The sequence below is a fragment of the Scleropages formosus genome, chromosome 19 (assembly GCF_900964775.1).
Source record: "Scleropages formosus chromosome 19, fSclFor1.1, whole genome shotgun sequence".
NCBI classification, from domain to species: domain Eukaryota; kingdom Metazoa; phylum Chordata; class Actinopteri; order Osteoglossiformes; family Osteoglossidae; genus Scleropages; species Scleropages formosus.
In genome coordinates, this window is record NC_041824.1 from 24,558,414 (window position 1) to 24,580,802 (window position 22,389).

A 22,389-nucleotide genomic window follows, 5' to 3' on the forward strand; every position below is an offset into this window, starting at 1 on the left:
CTTTAAACGCCCTTGGCCCACGATGAGTGCTGTGCGACATGGTGACAGCGCCACCTTCTGGCCAAGACTAAAACTGCTAAACAGTGCAGCCTGGCGGAGTCACAGCTGGTGTCACTCCATGGAAACATCTGAATCCTGTCCCCCCCACCACCCTCTTTCTCCTTACACAGACATGATGAAAACCCTCCCTTGTCAATCCTTGTCGTTTTAGAGGTAGGTCATCTGTAATACTTACAATGTTGAGTTTCTCCAAAAATCAAAAGGGTAATTGAGACCCTTAAACGGCATCACTTTCTGCATTCAGATCTACCTAGACTGAAATTTGTAGAGCTACTATTGTTTGTGGTTTCCAGGTTCAAAACGATTATTTTTCAGGTGTGAGATGGACAGTGCATGCTGAAGTCATGTTCTGTGATCGATCACACACAGGTCACCCTTCAGTGGAAGAGGCATGTGACTGCTTCTCAGTGTTTGTTCAGAGGAAACAAAGTCAGCTGGGCAGCTGAACAGGCCATCTCCGTGTTGGGGGAGGTGAGGTCCACTTCCTGGGAGCACCACACCAAGATCACGTTTTATTTATACTCTCTGTCGCCCATTCGTTGGACACCCACCCTTGCATCCCTCCCTGCAGTAGCTCCACCCATTTCTCTGAGCACTGCAGTTTCAGTGAGACATGGACATACACGCACACACACACACACACACACACAGTGCATGAGACCCCTATGTAACAGTCATCGTTCACAGACGGCACCATTGATTTTCCCTTATTTGACCTCTGTGCCAAAGATAGAGGCTGAAAGGCCAGAAACACAGTGAGGAACATGGTACACTGGTGAGGGAACAGCTGCTACCCGAAGCAGTAGGAACAGGCAGCGTTTGGTGCAGAGTGACACAACAGTGATAGTTTGAAGCAAATGTGTTCCATGCAGCATAATGAAAGTGTCATTTTGTCAAATCCACAAATATTGCAAAAGTATGTACTTAACTGTGTACACATGTATGTCTATGGGTACATATGTTGCATATTTTATGCTGCTGCAACCAAACCAGATTACCCTCTGGGGCTAATAAACATTTTCTTTCCTTCTATCCTTCTTTCATTCATTCATTGCACGTGTTTCAGGAGTCAGGTAGGACAGTGTTCCCTCATTTCAAAGGGAGGCTGCTGCCCTGCACCTCAGCTAGAACATGCTGTGAGAATGCTACAGCAAAGTACTGTCCCCCACCCACCCCACCCTAACCTCATCTATGCTGCTAACATCATGTCCCTCCTGCTGTCCACTACATCGAGCTTTCCGCTCACAGACCTCATCTGGCTGAGCGCTGAGCAGCCAGTCTGGATCCAGGTGGAAGTGCACCTTCTTCCTGTTTCCACAGACTCCTTACCTGTTTCTCTGACCCTGTGTCTGGGTCTTATTTTGTTGCACAAGGAAGACTTCAGTGAAACACAAGAGCAATTGACCGGATGAGCATCAGCTAGGAGAAAACCTGAAATGTTTCCTCGGCATAATAAGGCCTCATAGGGCCACAATTCCAAAAGTAATGCTCATGTAATGTGGAACAAAAGAAGCAGAAAGTGTACAAAACCTACAGACAAAAAGGAAAGAGGACTAGGGATCTCCCACAAGAAGCATGCACTATTTTAGCAGTGTTTCTTTTTGATGTTTCCTCCAGCATGTATTCCCACTCAAACCCCATTTTGAAAGTCTCAGCTTCCCAGCAGCTGCTGCCTAGCAACTAGTCTGAACAAAGCCCAGCATAGGTGCCACACCTGATGCTACCAGGTGTGTGTTTTGTGTAGGCAATCTGCAGCAGAAAGGTAAGGGCTGGACACCTGCGGTGGGACGCTGGTGTGGCTCCCTATGTACCCATTATGCTCGTGGCTCCCTGACACAAAATGAGCAGCAGGAAGAGGAAGTGACGCACTCTCTCTGAGATGCTGCCAAACAAGAGATTTCACAGGTTGCCGAGGTCCAGCGGTTCTTAAGTGCGTGACACTGTTCAAAGGGGCTCAACGCACCAATCCTGAAAGACAGTCAAAATACAGCATAAATACAGTGAGGCCTCTAGGTGTTTTCCAGCCATTCTGATTGACGGGGTCCAGAAGCAGAGCATCACACGGTCCTGTAAGCAACAGGGGAGGGGCCTGAGGTCACATGATGGAGCAGCGGTTGCGCTGCAGCGCCCCCTGCAGGCGGATGGAGGCGTGGTTGTGGCGCAGGCCACGGGCCACAGCGATGCCGAGCAGCTCCTTGAAGAGCAGGACCACGTGCCAGTTGTACTTGGCTGAGCATTCCACGTAGCCACACTTCCACGTCTTCTTGACCAGCACAGACACGGCCCTCCGCGGGGTGAAGCGCTGTCGCTGAAGGTCCCGCTTGCTGCCCACCACCAGGATGGTCACCTCGTTGCCACTCCCTTCCCTGGTTGGCACATCACAGAGGAAGTGAAGGGGGGGAAGAGAATGTATGTGAAAAAACAGATGGTATCAGAAACACAGGAAAGGCACTTGGTTCATGTTTTCTTAAACCCATGAGAAATTAGCAGTAATGCTATTAGACAGACCATTTTCACTGCTGGGGCTATCAAGGCAAACACTGGTATATGGGGAACATTACACCACAGGACAAATAGTGCAATCAAAAGTATTTCTTCAGTCTGTGTGTTGGAAACAAAATTCAGGATCATGAAAGTGATGGAGCAACAGCGGGAATCACCGGACAAACATCCCACACACATCCTGGGCTGCATGAAAACGACTGGCCTCCTGATGTGAAGGGCAGCTCATCGTTACATGGTACCACGAAGCAGCGCTGAAATAATCATCAGAGACATAACTGTTGGTTATATATTACATTTCTACAAAAACTAAGTTACTATAAACTACTTATTAAAGCTGTAAGTAAGGCAACTGGCTACAGGGGAATGGAAGTGAAAAACTCCCAAAAACTCCCAACTAAAAGGCAAAGGTGGAAAAAACTTGTGGGGGTCCAGTGCCAGTGGCTGCCCCCCACCTGTCCTGGGCATTATTTTCATTAATACAGACATACTGGCTACAGCAGACTTGGCTTTTATAATGTCTCACATTTCAGCAGTTCTACAGAGCACCCGTGACACACTAGAGAATCCAAAATGCTGAGCGAGATCATAAGAGGAACCTGGAAGTCCATCCATGTTATGTCACTCAGATCACTGTCTTGAAGCACAGTTTGCAGGATTTCTTCTAACTCTAAATATTAATCAATCTTTTTAGTAGCGAAGCCTTCAGATATACAGCATATGAATCCTGGAATATTGTACCAGCCTGTGTTAGGGATTCCCCTTCAGTCACTGTACTCTAATTGAGACTTAAGGCCCAATACTTTTCTACTTTGACTTATCACTCCTCATATCAGAGTAAAGCTGCTAGTGCTGCTGTCCATGTTGCTGCTTTTCAAACTGTTTGCTCATTTCTGCTGCTGTGAACCATGTGTTATGATCATATTTATTTGTTCTTCTCCCATCTGCCACGCTCAGGGCTAAGCTCAGTTTGCTGAGACTGCAAAGCCTTATCGTTGCTCTGCCTGTTCCACTGAAGACCACCTGATGACCAGAGAGGTTTGAGGCCAGAGGGCCACTTGGCTGTTCCAGAAGACTTTGATTAATGCCCATGCTTCTTTGCTAGTGCATACTCTTACCATGGTGTGGTGGGGTGGACAGGCAGTTGGACTTGGGCTCCCACAGGTTTGTTCTCCTGTAACTGTGCTGTTTCATTCCCTCTCTTCCGTTGCCTTCTTTATTCGTTTCCGCAATAGTCTTTAAATGTTCATGCGAGCTGTTAACTGTCCCCTTCTCTCTGCTTTGTGTATTTGTATTCTCTATTAAATGTTTTGTGGCAGCTCATTGGGAAGGAAGCCATACAAAAATAAATGTAACTGAACTTAAGTGAATTTCATTAAACTGAATTGATCGTGTCTGCCGTGAGTTACCATCACTGCATGTGTGGTCTGCAGAGCGGAGGCAGATAGAGTCGTAGGACGTGGCGCAGCGTGAAAAATGAACTCGCACTTGAGTCTGTTGGGACAGAGGACGGCATTAGAGACGAGTGTGTCTGTTGAAGCGAGAGGCACTGTTGTAACCAGGCTGCAGATGAGTGTCACAGGGACAAAGCGATGACTCAGGTGGGACTGTCTTTGACACTTTAATTGCACTGCAAGGATAAAAGACCAACAGCTTTTTTCACCTCCCTTTACCATGTCCCTCCAGGCTCCCTGCAGTGCTTCTGTGGAGCGATGTGTGTGTGTGTGTGTGTGTGTGTGTGTGTGTGTGAGAACACCACCTGGATCATTTTAAAAGAGTACAAATCAAACGGTGTTTCGGAGTGCTGCAGTCCATTAACGTGCTCTTTTTGGGAGCATGCTCACTCCTGCAGCCTACACTGCGGCTCTAATCCAACCCCAATGGCTTGCCTGTGAGCCATGAATTGTGGGTAGCCAGTGCATGGGCCACACTGCACCAGGCAACAGACAAAAAAGAGCAGGACAGTGCAGAAATGGAAAATTACATGTCAGATGCTTTCTACTTTCTGACAGGTAGGAGGCGCCTCAGGCAGTGTAGCCTCTATACTGAATTAGGAGTGACCGACGGGGGGGGGGGGGGGGGTGAAACGTCTCATCTCCACAGCGCACTCATCACCAGAGTGCTGGGCTGTCAGCTGCAGTCCACAAACACAAGAGAGAAAAACAAAAAGTGGTACCACAACAACCTTGCCGAGACTGCAGCTGGTCTTTTCCAGCACCACAAAAGCCCACAAGAAGAACCTCGACACGCCACCTGATCGTTCTAGAACAGGGATGTCAAAACTGTTCATACAGTGGGCTGAATAGGACTCAGTGTGTCTGCTGCAGGCTCGTTTTTGCCATCATATTTGTGTAACAACAGAGACAACGACTAGCGGAATGCCATTAGTACTGTTACAGTGTCAATTTTTCTGTAAAATACTGTATAATTACCCTGCATTTCCAAATTAGTTGAATAGGCAGTGCTCTTCCAGTGTACCCCGAGCTCCAGCTCAGACAGCCTACTGTTTCTGAACACACACCTGACCTGTACACCCTTCTCCTGGTTAACAATCCCTCCATTCATGAGAAAGTGCAACTCCTACACTGAGTTCAGTTGACAGACCAACCAAACACACAGGAAAAGTGATCCAGCTCAAAAAGTGCTCTTTCAGGAGGCTAAGGAACACATACCGAGGGCCTTCTTGTGTCTCGGGTTGAGTACACACTTAGTCACCTTTAAGCTGACAACTGATAACACTACATAGAGTTCCCTGGAAGTCGCTTTGGAGAAAAGCATCTGCTAAATAAATAAATGTAAATATAATTTAAAGTTTCCTCCAAGAGAGTTCCATCTTATGCCTTTTCTTATGCATTTGAATTTTTCTGAAATACACACACACACACACACACTTTCAGAACCGCTTGTCCCATACGGGGTCACGGGGAACCGGAGCCTACCCGGTAACACAGGGCGTAAGGCCAGAGGGGGAGGGAACACACCCAGGACGGGACGCCAGTCCGTCGCAAGGCACCCCAAGCGGGACTCGAACCCCAGACCCACCGGAAAGCAGGACCGTGGTCCAACCCACTGCGCCACCGCACCCCCTTCTTTTTTCTGAAATACTCAATGGCAAATTAAAAATTTATGTTTTTTAAGCTTTCATTAATATCTGTTGCTTCTGTGCAGAAGAACTAGACAGAAGCAGGTAAAAGAAGCTACATAAAGGTAAGGGGGCACGTGCACACATGGTCTGGTGGTACTCCTCTTTGCAACTACATGCAAATGTGATCATGCATACAGACTAACCAAAAATGTTAACACAGACATGTAAGCAAAATTGAACACACACACCCAGCAAAAACTGTCATGCAAAAATATATATGCAAACAAAAAAAAAAAAAAACACAGAGAAACATTCACCAAAAGCAGACACAAAATACACACGAACACACAGATGAGCCCCCCCAGCACAGCTGTTCTTAAGAAGGTGGACAAAGCCCCAAAGCCCAGAGGGAGGAGCCGGCAGCGGGACTCTGCTGGCGTCATGTATGCCGTCACTTCACAGGGGGACAAGGAACACATGGAGAAAGCGAGATGCAGGCAGTCATGGTTCTTCGGAAACAAACCGCATAAACGCCACAAGAGTTCAGCGGCACGAGAGCCGCTTCTCAGAATCCACGTGACAGTCCGGTCTCCCCTGGCTGACTCGAACGCCAACAGCTTGCATCTAGATGCTGCTCTGCAGGTGTGAATAATTCAGGGCACATCCCCCATTCTCCTCTTTGCACCCTCCATTACTCTAAATAATGAATGCCTTCCTATGAAGTATAAACAGCAGGATCAGATTCAACCGGCCTCAGAAAACTCCTTTTGGCAGAAGTTTTGGACGTCTCCACTCCCTCTTGTCACAAATAAACAAGCCTGGGCGCACCACTCCTCACCACCAACAAGCAAATTATGTTTTACATGGATGAGTGAGAGCTGTAGCTGCTTCCCTTGATTTTGGACCGTTCAGAGCCCACAGTGGGGAGGCCCTGTCCGTTCACAAATTGCATGCTGTTCCCAGGTTCTTGCCCCTGTCCCTCTGTGGAAAGCGCTGCCTTGGCGTGTGGGGTGACTACGTGGAGGTGCGAGGAATAGTGGGGGTGGGTGCTGACAGTGCAGATCAACTCTCCTGTCGCAGAGACTGTTCACTCAGGCAGAAAGGGCATGTCTCGCTCCCTCACGAGGACCTGCTTTCACCATGGCTCATCAAGGACTCTGGTGTGAAGGCAGCAAGGGAATGCTGGGAAGTCTGAGACATCGATGAGGAATGGCAGCTCAGCAAGCTCCCAACGAGGAACCGGGCTGACTGGGGAAGCACGGATTCTATTCCTTTCCCCTGCATTCACATGTCAACGCCAACCAAAATTCCCATGTGCCACCTAGTTGCTGCAGCTCAAATACTAGTTAGAATCTGAGCCATGCAGACTGTGACAGTCCAGTTGGGACAGAACCCACTGTTCCCTGGAGGCAAAGAGCATTCGTGCATGTTTACTCGGGGGGTGTCACAGGCAGGCAGCTCTGAAAAGTCCTACAAATGGGGGGAAAACCAGAATAAAGCAAAACCCAATCTCTACCGGTGCTCCATGATCTGCTGCCGTATCATCTTGACGTACTCAAAGCTCTCCACGCAGCAGATGTCATAGACCAAGATGTAGGCATTGGCATTGCGAACCCCTCGGCAGCGCAGGTCCATCCACTCCTGCAGGTGGAACAAGGGTGCACATCAGGCCCAGCATGAGAGTTCTTAAGTCAGTATCAACAATGAAGGCTGGTGACAGAAACAGAAATTTGCATAAGATTGTTTATCATATGGAAAATCATAAAAAGGGTTCTAAAAACACACCAACAAATGCATCCATATTTACATATCAAACTGACTGAAATGACACTATAGTTAACTATTACTATTAAATATTGTCCACCTGGCACTTTTTTCCAGTTTGAGTTACAAAATTAGGTTTGTATACCAAGCTAACTACAATTATTTACCCTTATATAAGCAGAGTCATTTTTACTGTAAAATTTCAGAGTAAGTACTTCAATCAAAAGTATATTGTAAAAAATTCTGTACTTTATGGTGAAATGCATGGCATCAACAGTTCTCAATCATTTGACCCAAGAATTATTTTTGAACTTGCAAACACAAGTAATGATGTATGCTTGGCTCTACAGAACAAATGACTGTTAATAACAGTTCAGCAATACTAATAAAGTATCTTGCTGTTAAACTACAGACCCAACCTTAATTATCAGAAGGTTTATGTTTTCTGCCACAATACCAAAACGTCTGGCAATGAGCAAAAAAAAGATGGACACTTCAGTAGCTTCATAATACAGACATCCAAGCTTTCGGTTAGAACTAACAGATAAGTCTGCCTCATCGCAGGGACACATCTGGCATTCCTAGCCCTTATTGGTGCCTGGCCTCCTGTTAATGTGGCAAAACCTCAAACATCCAAGCCCAAAAAGATAAGACCCTCCCAGCACTAAAGCACTCACAGTAAACAGTGCAATTGCAGAAAGAGCAATGCCCATAAGTAATCTAAGACAAAAAGAATCTCTAATTAAACAGAAAAGATATAATCCCTCCCTAAATAACATGTGTATCCACCTATGTGTTAATAAATACATCGACACTTTAAAAATAATCAGTTATGTAACTTTAACAGTTCACTTATTTAGTTTAGCTCTTAGCGGGGTTTCAAGGCACCAGGTAGTTGAGTGAATGGCACTGGAGCACTGGAGGGGTTTCAGAAACTATGCCTATAAAAGAATGCAGCTCACAACGCATACACAAATTATTTAAAATACAGCATAAGCTCCCAAAACATTCAGATATCTTACAATATCATTAAAGAAAGAGACAATACAATAACTGAACAGTGATTAATTTTACTGTAATGGTGACTTTAACACAGAAATTCTGTCTTTTATGTCCATATCTTTAGTTAAAAGCAGTTAAGGGTACACTGAAATATTGTTTTTAATCTTTATATTTTGAAGGACAAATATGCATATACTTACAGTATTTTTACAGTATACTGCAGCGGGAGCATGAAACAAAACCTAGGTCTTGTGACTGGAAATAATTCCATTTTAAAGTTTGTGAACTGAATTCTACAGAGATTCTACAAAACATATTAAAACAGTGAATTTAAAGTTATAAAACATTTCAGAGCACAGAGGAATACTGGCAAAACAAAGGCCTCTCATCCAGACTCATTTCTCAGAGCAAAGTTCTGTCTTACACACGAGGGCCAGACCCCCATTTGGAATTCATATTGTGATTCCTCCTGGCAAAGTCAGACAGTCGCTGCACTCTGTCACACAGCAGTCTAGACTGAGGCCATAAACATGAACTCGCTGTACCTCTGTTTTTATTGGAGAGGATGGAACCCACTTATCCAAAACTGACTGGCAGGATAGGCCGGGTGGAGTGTTGCTTTCCAAGTGGCTGCCAGCTGTATTGCTTGGATTGGTAATTCTGGACGGCGACAAAGATCTTGTTCACTTTGCGTGGAAAGAGTGAAATCTGAACGACCCATTTGCGCTGACTCACTGATCCCAGTCTCCACCTCAATACAAGCTGCAAGGCCATTTGGACAGAATATGACACAATGGCCCTCATTGTCCCTCATTTTGAATCAGCACCCCCTCATGTTCCTTCATTTGTTACCAGATCATCACATGCGAAGGACATGCATGTCTGTGGGGGTGGGGGCCAGGGTAATCAGCTGAGGAGGTGTAAAGACTGACAGAGGAAAATCAGATAATCCAACAGTACCACTGAGAATTTGAGAAAATTCTCTTAAAATACAGATAAAGAAGCCAATGAAAGTGACTACAACTGTACAAACCAGACACAATAAGTTACCCAGAATTTCACACACACACACTGCCTGAAACCACTTGTCCCAAGTGGGGTTGCGGCAAACCGGAGCCTAACCCAGCAACACAGGGTGCAAGGCTGGAGGGGGAGGGGACGCACTTAGGACAGGATGCGAGTCCGTCACAAGGCACCTCAAGCAGGACTCGAACCCCAGACCCGCCAGAGAAAGTGGGACCTGGGCAAGCCAGCTGCGCCACTGCACCCCTGCCCGGAATCTCACACACATTTTCTGAACCACTTGTCCCATTCGGGGTCGCAGGGAGTCGAAGCCTAACCCGGCAACACAGGGTGTAAGGCTGGAGGGGGAGGGGACACACCCAGGACAGGACGCCAGTCTGTCACAAGGTACCCCAAGCGGGACTCAAACCCTAGACCCCCTGGAGAGCAGGACCCGGTCCAACCCATTAAGCCACCGCACGCCCCCCTACCCGGAATCAATCAAATTTAAATCAAATTGTAGTCATTACAATCTAGAGTCATGAGCAGGAATTATTGATATTATATTTTTGTTACACCTATTGCATTATTAAGAACCTTTCTCACTGATACAATGGGTCACTTCAACGGAACAATTCAGGTTCAAGTACCTTGCTCAAGGGTATTACACCAAAGTCCTTCCTGGAAATTCAGCAGGTAACCTTCAGGTTACAAGCCGGTGTCCTTAACCATTATGATATCATAATGCTGAATGGTCCTACAAGGGCGCAAACACTTAATCAAGTTATGGGCTGTAATGATGCAACACAGAGAGACTGCCTTAAGACATTTGCAAAGATGGCCTAGAGAAGAGGTTGGTAGGAACACCTTCAAGTCACTGATTAATGTGTGTTTTAATGATGATGGCTGTAATGCATAAATTTCAATGAGCACTGATTTGAGTTGCTCCCATTTGAAGGATGAGGCATATTGCTGTGTGCGGATTGCAGATGAGCAGTGGTGTGCGTGGAGGAGGTGCCTCACAGTTAGCAAAGGAGATAATGAAGGCAATCTCACACCCAGGCAAAGACTGTGCCACTGGAATGATTAGCAATGAAGGTAGGGAGACAAAAGAGATGATGAAAAAGAGACAGAGGTGGGGAGAGGAGGAAGACACAGAGAAATGAAAGGAGAAAATAAATGGAGGAAGGGAGGCAAATGGGGAGGTTTGGCACTTCTTGCCATGGTGTTTCTGCTCTCCCCTCCCGTCTTACTCGATCTTATCTCTAGAGGGAAAATATGATTGATTTTCAGCATTAGTGTTTTTCATCTCTCTCCATATGCCTCTGTTTCTCTGCTCCCCAGCCCTCATCCGACCCGTCCCTATTTCCCAGCACGATATTTGTTCCAGACTGCGTCTAGGGAGAGTAAGTCATATAGGAGCTGTTGGATGCAATCGAGAAAAAATGAGCACCCACCGTATGTTGAGGCAGGGGGACAGGTACCGAGGGAAAGGCACGGGGGGGTCTGACTGCCACACCACAGCCAAGGGAAAAGCCATGCTATGGAATGTGATGCACTTAAACACTGCCCCTCTTAAAGCAATGTAATGTGTCACATACACACATTAATGTCCAAGTAAAGAACATTTGTGGATTGTGCATTAATTCATTTTTGTTACCCTGGGCTGCCACTTTGTTTCAACTGCCTCGTGTGTGCAGTTTCTCAGTTGTAAGAAGTCTGTTAAGTCTTAGAGAGGTCAAAGTTCCTCATCACCTATCTGCACAAGCCAGCCAAACAGCTAGATAGCAGATACCAATACAAAGAGTCACTCAGTAAAAATACACCATGGAAAAAAATGTGGAGATGCAACATTATCTTTCTGGCAGCTAAAAATAGAATGCAGCATCCCATATCTCCTAGTCAATGGAGCCAGCTCATTTTTATATAGGGAAGCAGGAGTAGCTCTGTGAAGGGGGGATGGAGAAGCACAGGAGCTCAGTTGTAAAAACACCCCTTTCTCGTGGTTAACCAGGCCAGGCTAACCAGTCAGTAGAGTCCAGCTGGACTGCCCTCCCACTGGGCAGAGTTTAGCAGCTACAGCATCCATGCACTCAGGCCTTGTCCAGAACAACTATATTGACAGCGAAAATTTTACATTTCCTCATTTATACAGCTGGCGACTTCAGGTGCAGTCACTTGTTCCAGAGCTATAAAAGCAGGGCAGCCTTCTGGTTACAGGTCCCAGCCCTTCATCAGTTTACTACCTGCAGTCTCTCATGTGTTAAGTAGAGGTGGACCTTTCACAGGTTCAGACAAATTAGGCAAAAACTTGGCTTCTGAACTGCTGAGCCTCTCCTCAGGTTGTGCTGCTGGATTTCAGTAGGGAAGATGAGATCAGTGGTTGAATCACTTCTGCCATTTGCTCAGGTGACCCTTTATCACTGTGCTGCAATAGATTTTGTTGTATTTTAAAACCAAACTTGTCCTTTTTGCCAGACTTCCTTGGAATCATCTTCTGTAACAACCTCTTTCAACAGTCCCGTCAGGAAGCCACAGCGCAGAGAACCTGTACTTAGACCTGCTGGAGCAAGACAAGGTGGTGAAGGTGATGAATGGATATCAATGTAGAGGCAAGATATATGAATGCTAGCTCGCCCCTGTCTAGAGGTACACATTCCAAGAGACGGTGTGTAAGTATACAATTATAAAAGCTGGTTTTGCTACACGTAACCAGAGTAGGAGTTGTTTTGGTTAAATCCTTAGAATGGAAAGCTAAGGAGCTCAAAATGTGAGGGAAAGTATAAGAACATCTGTGGCATAGTTCTACGCTAGGCTGGAAAATTCCAGCCATGTCAAGCTACAGTCAAACACAGTCACAACTGAATCTGAAACACACAGACGGAAAACAAAACAAAGCACTCCAGTGATCTGGGTGGCTGTGCTTAAGCCCTGCTAATTACCCATATGCTTGGCAGAGCCGGCAGTACACAACTCTGCATGCAACTTCCGACTGCAGTGTTTGTTTGAGTGTTACTGTACTGCTTCTTTTATTCTCCCCACTGCAGTTGTGCTTCTCAGGCAAATGCAGTGACAACAGACAGGCTCAATGGCTTATCTATATCAACAGGAACAAGTGATGGAGAAAAGAATACCAAGTGAAAGAGGAAGTGAATGACATCTGATCCCTGTCCTCCTTCTTTAAGTTTACTTAATCTTAAAGAAGTAAGTGGCTTACTCGTTTCACAATCTCTAATGTACAAACACACACACACATTTTCTGAACCGCTTGTCCCTTACAGGGTCACGGGGAACCGGAGCCCACCCGGCAACACAGGGTGCAAGGCCAGAGGGGGAGGGGACACACCCAGGACGGGACACCAGTCCGCCACAAGGCACCCCAAGCGGGACTCGAACCCCAGACCCACCGGAGAACAGGACTGCGGTCCAACCCACTGCACCACCGCACCCCTCATGTACAAACATATTTTTACTAATAATTTATGGTAGTTTTTGGGCCAAAATCCTTACTACACTTTTACTGTGATGGAGAGTTGTGAATACAATTAGCCAATTACACAAGGGGATAATTAGGCAACCAGATTGAGAGGAACAGATTGGGAATATGGCCATGACAGCAGGTTAAAAGCCCTTCTGTTCATAATAAATGTCATAGGATCTCTAACAACAACAGGAATTGTTAAACATAACACAACAGAGTCCCTTAGCAAATATCTTCATCTCAGGTGACTTGCCAGGCTTCCACTTTCATACTTACCCATATATACTAGTGCATATTTACTGAAGGCCTTCAATTAAAAAAGAAGTCAATAGTACCACAGTAGATCTCCAGCTGGGATTTGTCTCTCTCAATAGGCGTTTGTTTTTCACTTAGGCCAGCAGGAATGCTGCCGCAGCTGGCTCTTCACTGCTTCTTCCATGAACATGCTGCTTTTCCTCTGAGGTCTCCTGTCTAAACGCCAGCTGCCGATCACTAGCCAATATGTGCCACATCAGTCATTCGGTGAGAGGACCAGACGATGGCATGACTGCGGGCTCTAAAAAGTAGTGGGGAAAAAACAAGTATTGGTATGGCATTCTTACAACAAAGTGATGGAGATGGAAGTGATGGTGGTGATGATGATGATGATGTCATTGAGGAAGTCAACAAGGAAGGAGCCACAGTGATATGCCACAAAGTGAGAGAGTGGTACCATGCATCTGAGTGCCATCTGTCATGGTGCACAGAGGATGGATCATGACAGATGCTCTCACAAACCAAACAGTACACACTGAGCAATGTGGGCATCCTCTGCCGCCAGGAATATTGAAGGAGGTGAGCTGGGGAGGAAAATGGAAATACTCCTTCTGCAGGATGAGTCTGTGGTGATCACAGATTAGCTGAGTGGAAAGGCAGACTGCATATACAGTAACTGCAAATCACTACATACTGTACAGTGTTCTTGTGAGGGGCCGCAGACAGAAGTAAGGCAAATTCCAACCAATCTAGATGAAGGCCTGTCCAGTACATACTGATCGGGTTCAGTATAATTGTTCCTCTAATGGGATCCTTTATGCCGCGCTACAGTCAAAAAGCACAGACATTAAGTAAGGTGAAAAGCGGGTCCACATTAAGGTTATTCAAGACTTCTGGACTGGAGTTACTTTGTTATTAATGTGGTCCAGTAAGAATACTCTACTCTGTTATTTAATCTCCACAGGATGACAAGGAATCTTATCTGGCTTCTTATTCAAATCTTCCCCAATATCTCATTCCTCTTCTCAACCTAAAGGCAGCTTCCCCTATTGCATTCTTGACAGTGCCACTATGAAGGAAATGGAGAGAAGCCCTGCCTCCATCCCCCAGGGACCACTTTTCTCAGGGCCCATGCAGGACTGATGGTGCTGTTAAGGCTTTCTCCATTGCTCCTCTGCCGTGCCTGAATTAGGGCACTTACAGTCACACTGCTGCAACATCACAGTATTACTGTGATCATTGAACATCACAGTAATACTGTGACTAATGAAGGCAGCTGTTTCCCAGCTGCCTTCAAAACTGCTCTCATTTCACCTCTGTTAAAGAAACCCTCTCTGGATCCCAACTCGGTTCAAAACTACAGACCAGCCTCCCTCCTCTCCTTCCTATCTAAAACTACAGAGTGGGCAGCCTGTGATCAACTATCTGAATTCCTCACCCGGAATCATTTCCTCGATGGATATCAGTCTAGTTTTAAAGTTGTGTACTCTATGGAGATGGCACTTCTGGCAGTGTCTGATGCTCTCCAGTCAGCTAGAGCCGCCTCCCGCTCCTCCTCGATCTGTCTGAAACATTTGACACTGTCAACCACCGGATTCTACTCTCCTCTCTTAGTCAGCTTGGGATCAAAGGAGCAGCACTAAGATGGTTTGAGTCCTACCTATTTGACAGATCCTATCACGTGGTCTGCTGGAGCTCTTGTTCTTCTCCTCTGCCTCTCTCAACCGGTGTCCCGCAGGGCTCGGTAATGGGTCCTCTTCTCTTCTTGATCTACACCTGCCCCCTCGGCCTGGTCATAGCCTCCCATGGATTCAAATACCACTGCTATGCTGATGATACCCAGCTCTTCCTCTCCTTTCCACCCGGAGCACCAGACATTTCCACACACATCGTTGCCTGCCTGTCAGACATGTCTGCTTGGATGTCTGATCATCACCTCCAACTCAACCTCTCCAAAACAGAGATTCTTCACCTCCCAGCTGGTCTGTCCTCCTGTCACAAGCTATCGATCAAACTGGACAACTCACTCATTTTGCCTACCTCCTCGGCTAAGAGTCTAGGAGTGACGATTGACTCGAGTCTATCTTTCTCTCAGCCACAACCCAGACCTGCAGATACATCCTCCATAATATCCGCAGGATCCGTCCTTACCTCACAACTGACTCTGCCCAACTACTTGTCCAGGACATGGTGACATCCCGTCTGGACTACTGCAGCTCTCTCCTGTGTGGCCTTCCCGCTGCTGCATCAAACCTCTGCAACTGATACAGAACGCTGCTGCACGACTTGTGTTTGACTTGCCAAAGCGTTCCCATGTATCTCTGCTACTCGTTTCTCTGCACTGACTTCCTATAGCTGCCTGGATCAATTTCAAAACCCTGGTTGTTGCCTACAAATGCTTCAGTAGAACTGCTCATAGCTATTTACAAGACTTGGTGGAATGACCTTCCCCTCTCACTCAGAACTGTAGAAACTCTGTCTACATTCAAGAAGGGTCTGAAAACTCACCTTTTCCGAACTCACTTCCCCCATGATCTCTGAAGCTCATGTACGGTGTAAATGTTCATGTACCGTAACTTGAACTTTAACTTGATCATCCCCAGATATGCCTTTACACAGTCGCTACTCCTGTATTGTACGTAAATGTTTGTGTACTCTTAAAAAAAAAATGTAGAAAGGTGATCAGGATTAGTCTGTCCTGATTTTTGTGCACCTACCCGTGCGATGAACACTAGTGCATAAAGTGGAAAGGAACTAAGTGGATTTACTTAAGAATCACATGTCTGCAACTATGTCTCTCTTTCTCCTATGTAATGCACAAACTGTATCTTCTCTGAGATGTACGTCGCTTTGGAGAAAAGCGTCTGCTAAATGAATAAACGTAAATGTAATGTAACACTAAAAGAACATCATGCTATCATTGCCAGCCAAGAGCAGAAGCTCAAAGCACACCGAGTAACACTCCCTATCAGGCTGTCACATAAAATCATCCATTTATTAAGGTGACACTTTTGCCAAAGTCATTTACGGTGTTCAGATACTTACAATCATTTTCCCTTTTATACAGCTGGGTAATTTTTGTGGAACAATTTCAGGGTGAGCATTTTGCTCAAGGGTACTGCAGCAGGAAATGACATGTGAACCTGGGTCCTTCAAGTATAAGGGAGTAATGTTAACCTAAATGTTACTTGATACCTCACATTAAACAGAAGAAGTTAGTGTTACATTTCATCTACTAATAATGTTTCATTGTTCATACTCAAAGTGTAGGAACGTTGTCACAATTGAGCAGTATGCTTCAGTGGAGGGTATTAAATAAGCAGCAGAACAGAATATACTGTCTTATAATTACAATCTAGTTTCTGTATGAAAACCCCAGAACCACCTGAATGTCTGAGAAATGATTCCTGTGCCTTTAACAGAATATCCTGAAACACACTGAAAACCTGAAAACTGCAGAAATTTAGTTCAGGGAGTCAAAAAAATTGTAAGTTGAAGGAGAAGCTCGGAATCAAAATCTGTCAGCTGGACTAGAAAGCTCTTCAGCTAAAATGAGAAATTTTCACAGCTTCTGTGCTGTGACATTAAAAAGAAAAATAATTTTAAAATCTTGCAATCCTGCCAAAGCTATGGCTCTCCCCAATAAAACTGCAGATTTTCACAAGAGTCATGAAGCGCAGTAGCAACGCTGCTACAGTGCTGCACAAGCTACCCTGAGAAAAGCTCTCTCCAGTGCTTTCTTCCAGCAGTCCCAGAACCACCATCTGTCTCCACAATCCCTGGTTCATAAAAGACAAGGCCTGACATGCATCTGTCCTCTCAGCACCCGTTGTTTACATGCACAGGTCATGCTGTAATAAAGTAAAGTGTTGTACAGCCACCTGAGCGCAAACTAAATCTTGTAACCGAACAGAGGCTCTCTCCTGCATGACAAAGATGTCACCTCCTGTCTGTCATAGAGCTTCTGCCCCACTTGTCCCTCCATGAATCATCACTTTCTGCAGGTCACAAATTCTCCTTGCCACCTGCTCCATACACTCAGTCCTGCAAGGAATGAGAAGTTTTGCTGAACTCGATAAGTATATTGTTTTAGGCCCCATCTCTACCTCAGTATATCCTGAAATCTGCTTTGCTGCTGCCTGTCCCAGGGGGGTGCGGTGGTGCAGCGGGCTTGGCCGGGTCCCGCTCTCTGGCGGGTCTGGGGTTCAAGTCCTGCTTGGGGTGCCTTGCGGCGGACTGGCATCCCGTCCTGGGTGTGTCCCCTCCCCCCTCCAGCCTTAGGCCCTGTGTTGCCGGGTTAGGCTCCAGTTCACCGCCATCCTGCGTGGGACAAGCGGTTTCAGACTGTATGTGTGTTGCCTGTCCAAGTGCACCTTTTTCTGCAAAATTCGCAGCTTCTTGTCATCTGTCTTGTGGACATCTAGTGGAAACATTTGCAATTATGCAAATGTTAATACACAGTGTATTTTTTGCTGGAACACAGTATGTCCCCTGGTGACCTGAAAGATCATCATCTAGAGAGGCTGGGAGAGTAGCACGAGCATGTATTGATGGGAGAACATGGGCCCAGCAGCACAGAGGGAGGCAAGGCAGGGGGCTTGGTCATAGTGCAGTGGTCTGGAGTTGTCTTGCTGAGTTTGTTCCAGCATACTGGCCCTACTTAAAGCAGCAAAGACACCACAATGTTAAACTAGGGGGAGGGAGGTGGTGAACTCCGGATCGACGGACTGGCAAAGAAGGATCCACACAGACACTACAGGTCTCCAACTGCTGAGTCTCTGCAACCAACCTTCAGTCCTACACCAGTGGCCAGAGGCAGGTGCTCGACATGCCCGTCAATACTGACACTTCTCTACAGACACTGCTCATAGATCAAAGTGACGGCACTCTTGTAAACAGGATCAATGAGGTTCAAAATAGAGAATGCAGTGCTTCACACCCACTGCACCACCTTTCATGAGAAAATGGATTCACAAGCCACGCTTGCAGTGGGCTGGAATTTCACCACCATGTGCTCCTCATACAAGAGAACTAATTAAGCAGATCAAACAACCTCCAAACATCAGAGTCCTGTGACTGTGTGATCTGTGTTGCCATATTCAACCTTTTCAAAACTGCTTCAGGTTAATGCTGGAGGCAGTGTCATATAATTTCACACCAGTCTCCTTCTGATGAAAATACTGAACAATACAGAGGCGAGCTTCATGATGGTCAGCAGGGGATGCAAAGGGATGTGAATATAAGTTTTAGTCTTGAGTGTACGTCCATAAAAAACAGCAGCAAACACAGCTGTATGTGTGAATACTGAGGGATCAACGGAAATGACTAGCTGCTAAATCTGGGTAAGCCAGATAAGTGTGTATCCTGCTCTTCAGCAAACTCCAGTCTGGAGAAACTACTCAGCTTTCACAGACCTCATCTCTTCAACACAGGAGTGCACAGTAAGCCCTTCCAAGGACCTCTGCAATAACTTCTCTAAAGATTCAAAACAAAAATGGCACTAAATCAGCAGGATATTTGATGTTATGGGGTAAATTACTACATAGTCCATGAGGACCACGACACAAAGCTCACAACATACAGGGTCACACTTTGATCCATGTACTTAGGGCCCTTTCCTAACCACTCAACAACCACAATTATATATATATATTAATGTTAAAGTAGATATTTAACACATTAAACTAGTTGAGAATTGTCTCATTTATGATTCAACTTTCAATATGTTCTCAGAGCACAGCTATTAGTGGTGTGATGTTAAGTTGCTATGCACAGCATGAAAGCACATGATAAAAACTTTGCAAGCTAGCAAGGTTAAAGCAGCAAGTCGCTTAAAATGTCTGTTTAACAAGTCTTTTGTCTCTACACTGTGCCTTCGTACATGCTGTGTTCTAAGTTTTTGATCACATTAATGTGAATGAGCTTGTGTGATGCTAAGTTGTGCCCCATTTACTATGATTATCCTGGTGACAATTGCACTGCATATTCTCGCCCGCATTTTAGACTGACAAACACCACTCAAATATTTAAGTTACGTGTGTTATTGTGCCATTACATTTACATAGTTTTGTTCTGCTTCATGTGCATTTTTTCTCTTTGCAGTAACATTAGAGAGAAATATTAATAAAAATAAATTACTGAGAAATTAAATCCTTTGACAACAGGGTTGGTTTTGATGTTTTAGGCTGTCAGCTCAGGCTCATCCTATTTGTTCCAGGCTTACCTACCAACATAATCCCTGCTACACCCGAATCCCACGTGGGAGATGCGTATACCCTGCCTGTGGTGAGCCAAAGAACCAATATGAGTGTCTCAGCATTAATTTAACTAACCATGCGGTCCATTTCATCCCACTCCCTGGGCTGCCCAAACCCTGCAAAGGGTGTAGACATATGTACAATGAGGGAGAAAGACATAGAGAGATTTAGTATTTGCAGACTGGAAGACACAAAACATTCACAAGTAAGGTATCCATGGCAACTGATCCAAAGAGGACGGCCTTCTCCGGTGAAGACCCCTGTCCTGAATCCACAATAAAAATCAAAGAGGTTTGAAAAAGAGATTTGAGTACAAAATTCAAATTTACATCCGTGTTACCTAAATCTTTATCACACTGGTGGGACAATTGTGATATTGTATTTATGTAAATCACATTTTAAAGAGTAAAAAGGGACACCTTTAAGCCTCACCACACACTTACTAGCTCAAATAAAGCAATTTGTGAGATGCTCAGTAAAGACTCTAAACATAAAATTGAGGCGCAAGATGTGATCGGTACCTGTAAACCTGTGCTTTTAAAAAGTATTAATAATTAAGTAAATTCCTGAATATAATATGATTAATTGTCACTTTCGGGGACATCCTTGTTGGCCACTATCTAGTTCTAAGGCCTCAGAAAATACAAAATACTTCATGTAGCAGTGGTGTAACAACAACTTGCGCGGTACTGGGGAGACAAAATATTAGCAATAGCAGTTATGAAGAAATACTGGGGGATAAATGAACGTGGCACAAGCATCGGCAGCGCGCCCTGGCTTATTAACACACTTACTGTGGGGAAGGAGCATTTGGAAAGTCCACATTTTCCCGCCTGATCCAGTGTCAAGCATAACTGCACCTATCATTTTAGAAGAACGTTTTAAAAGTTAAACTTGATTAAAATACATACATTAATATATTATGTATATTATATTAATATATAATATAGACAGACTGAAATACTGTCCCATCTGCACCTTCTGTACCTGCCGGAGTGGTGGCGAAGCGGCTGTTACCTAAACCTCTAAAAATGTTTAATTTCAAAGTGAAGTTCTACACCTTACATCGAGTCTGCCTTTAGTTCGTAACCAAAAGAGCCCAGAGAAGAAAATAAAGGACGAAAATAAATGAACACGTGAAGTGCTGAAAACGCCTCAGCGGGAAGACTCGCGCGCTCCCACCGGCGAAAAACCGCGAAGAGCAATTCCGAATCCGAGGTGTGAAAACTGACGGACTGGATTATTGTTCATTAATTTTACTAGCAGGGAGTTAGTAAAGGGCGCGTAACGGACTCGCTGTTGCATAAAACAATTTTGAGAGCAAATACGTGCAGGCTGAATACTGCATGAGCACACTGGGCGAATGATGCGGAATTTAATTTAAGTGGCTGAAACACAGGCAGTCCTCTGCTCACTGCCCCCTTAGAGAGTGTGTGTGCGTGTGTGTGTGTGTGTATGTGTGTTCTAGGAGGGACAAAAGTGAATTAACGTCCAAGGCAGAAATGGAAAACATTTGGAATTAACGGCGATGTGTGTGGAAGGAGACTGCAGCGCCTCGAACCCTACCTGGCTCGTGCTGGCGGGGAAAGACGAAATTGGCGGGACATCCAAAATCTTCAGGTCGTACATGTGACCGTTGAGAATGACCGAGGGCCGGTACACGTACCTGGACCTGGTGGGAGTGTAGACCTCTGAGAAGTCATTATAAATAAACTGACGGATTATGGAAGTTTTGCCGACACCCGGAGCGCCGATCACGGCGATGCTCAACGTCTCGACCATCCCGCGGGAGCGCGCAGAGCGGTCACAGCGCAGCCTGAGCCATAGCGCTGCTCACCCTTCGCTTTAACAGCACATCACCCGGTCCCTTAGCTGTAAAAATACCAAACCACTTTTCCTGTCTAAAACAAGAAATGTCCCCTTCGTCGTATCTCATACAAAATGTTACACGAAATGACCCGTCACAATGCATCGCAGTCCCAAAGGATCCTTTGTCACCGCCGACGTCTTGTTTGCCACTTGCGGTGCGGAAGCTTCAAGCACATGAGTCTCCTCTCCCGCAAACACGCGGTACGCGTTCCTTCCTTTGGCCCCTAAAACATAAAAATGCGTAAACTGACACGGCGGAGAGAGAGAGAGAGAGAGAGAGAAAAAAAAAGATGTTTTTCGCAACGTCTGCGCATTCCATCAGGGAGGAGAGGAGAGGTTGCGGTACTTGTATTGTTGTACGACCCCTCCCCCTCTCGCCCCCGTATTCTTCGGGTGAGGGAGTCAGTTCTTGGGAATTTCGCCACGAGACCTCGGTTACGTTTGGCTCGCGCGCGGCGGATGGATCTCTGCGATACGATACCGCTACATCACAGTGACTGCGTGTGATTTCTCAGCACTTTGCGCGTACAAATTCACACACGTGTCACACGCACATCTCGTGCCGACGCGCCAAGGTCGACTGCCAGGGTCCTTCAAGCTCGACCGAGTCCCGTCGCGCGACCCTGCGCACTCAAATTGCCTTCTGCGTTGAAAAGAGCATCGACGATTCTGTGTGTGACACGGCGCGAGCTGTCATTTCCTCGCCTCGGGCGCTCACACACTTACTGGCTGCGAAGCCGCCTTGAGTCGCAGAGATGCGGCGGGAGAATCCATCTCTTTCAACGCGTGCGCGTGTGTGTGTGTCTGCGCGTCCAGTCTCTGCGCTTCGTGTGTCGTCTTTCCATCCGTAGGGAAAAGGGCTTTTCCCTTAACTTTGTCATGCAGCTTTATTTGTGAGAAATTGGTTGATGTTCAATATTCTTGAGCACGAGAGCACAAGGCCGCCTTGAAGGCGCGAAGACGTGAAGAGACACGAAATGACACTCGTTACATCGGAAGAGAAGCGCTGCACCCCACACGAATAGAGTGGACACGCAGAGACAGGCACGTGTGGATGACCGGAAGTGCAGGACGAGCTGGACAAAGGACGCTATGATGTGCAGAGTGTCCTC

The 22,389-nt window shown here is 45.9% G+C and overlaps 1 protein-coding gene across 5 annotated transcripts; it reads right to left on the reverse strand.

Annotated features, from left to right (window-relative positions):
• Positions 1 to 1,259: 1,259 nt before the first annotated feature.
• rasl10a (RAS-like, family 10, member A) lies at positions 1,260 to 21,733 on the reverse strand. 5 transcript variants are annotated; one of them, XM_018749133.1, is made up of 5 exons: positions 20,975 to 21,733; positions 20,203 to 20,268; positions 7,164 to 7,288; positions 2,721 to 2,816; positions 1,260 to 2,426 (listed from the first exon to the last, which is right to left on the reverse strand). In XM_018749133.1, exons 1-5 carry the CDS (start codon positions 21,188 to 21,190, stop codon positions 2,156 to 2,158), a joined length of 774 nt encoding a protein of 257 aa, XP_018604649.1. In that variant the 5' UTR covers positions 21,191 to 21,733; the 3' UTR covers positions 1,260 to 2,155. The 5 variants fall into 5 exon arrangements, with proteins under 5 accessions (XP_018604649.1, XP_018604650.1, XP_018604653.1 ...); XM_018749134.1 differs by lacking the exon at positions 20,203 to 20,268; XM_018749137.1 differs by lacking the exon at positions 2,721 to 2,816 and having other exon boundaries at positions 7,203 to 7,288.
• Positions 21,734 to 22,389: the final 656 nt, after the last annotated feature.

What these genes read in the sequence shown, in the direction of transcription:
- rasl10a (XM_018749133.1), bottom strand. Translation starts at nt 21,190, where the DNA reads ATGGTCGAGACGTTGAGCATCGCCGTGATCGGCGCTCCGGGTGTCGGC. An exon ending in TCCCCGCCAGCACGAGCCAG is followed by an intron (nt 20,269 to 20,974) that starts GTAGGGTTCGAG and finishes CTAAAATGATAG; the next exon opens with GTGCAGTTATGCTTGACACT. An exon ending in CAGCAGATCATGGAGCACCG is followed by an intron (nt 2,817 to 7,163) that starts GTAGAGATTGGG and finishes TGATTATTTCAG; the next exon opens with CGCTGCTTCGTGGTACCATG.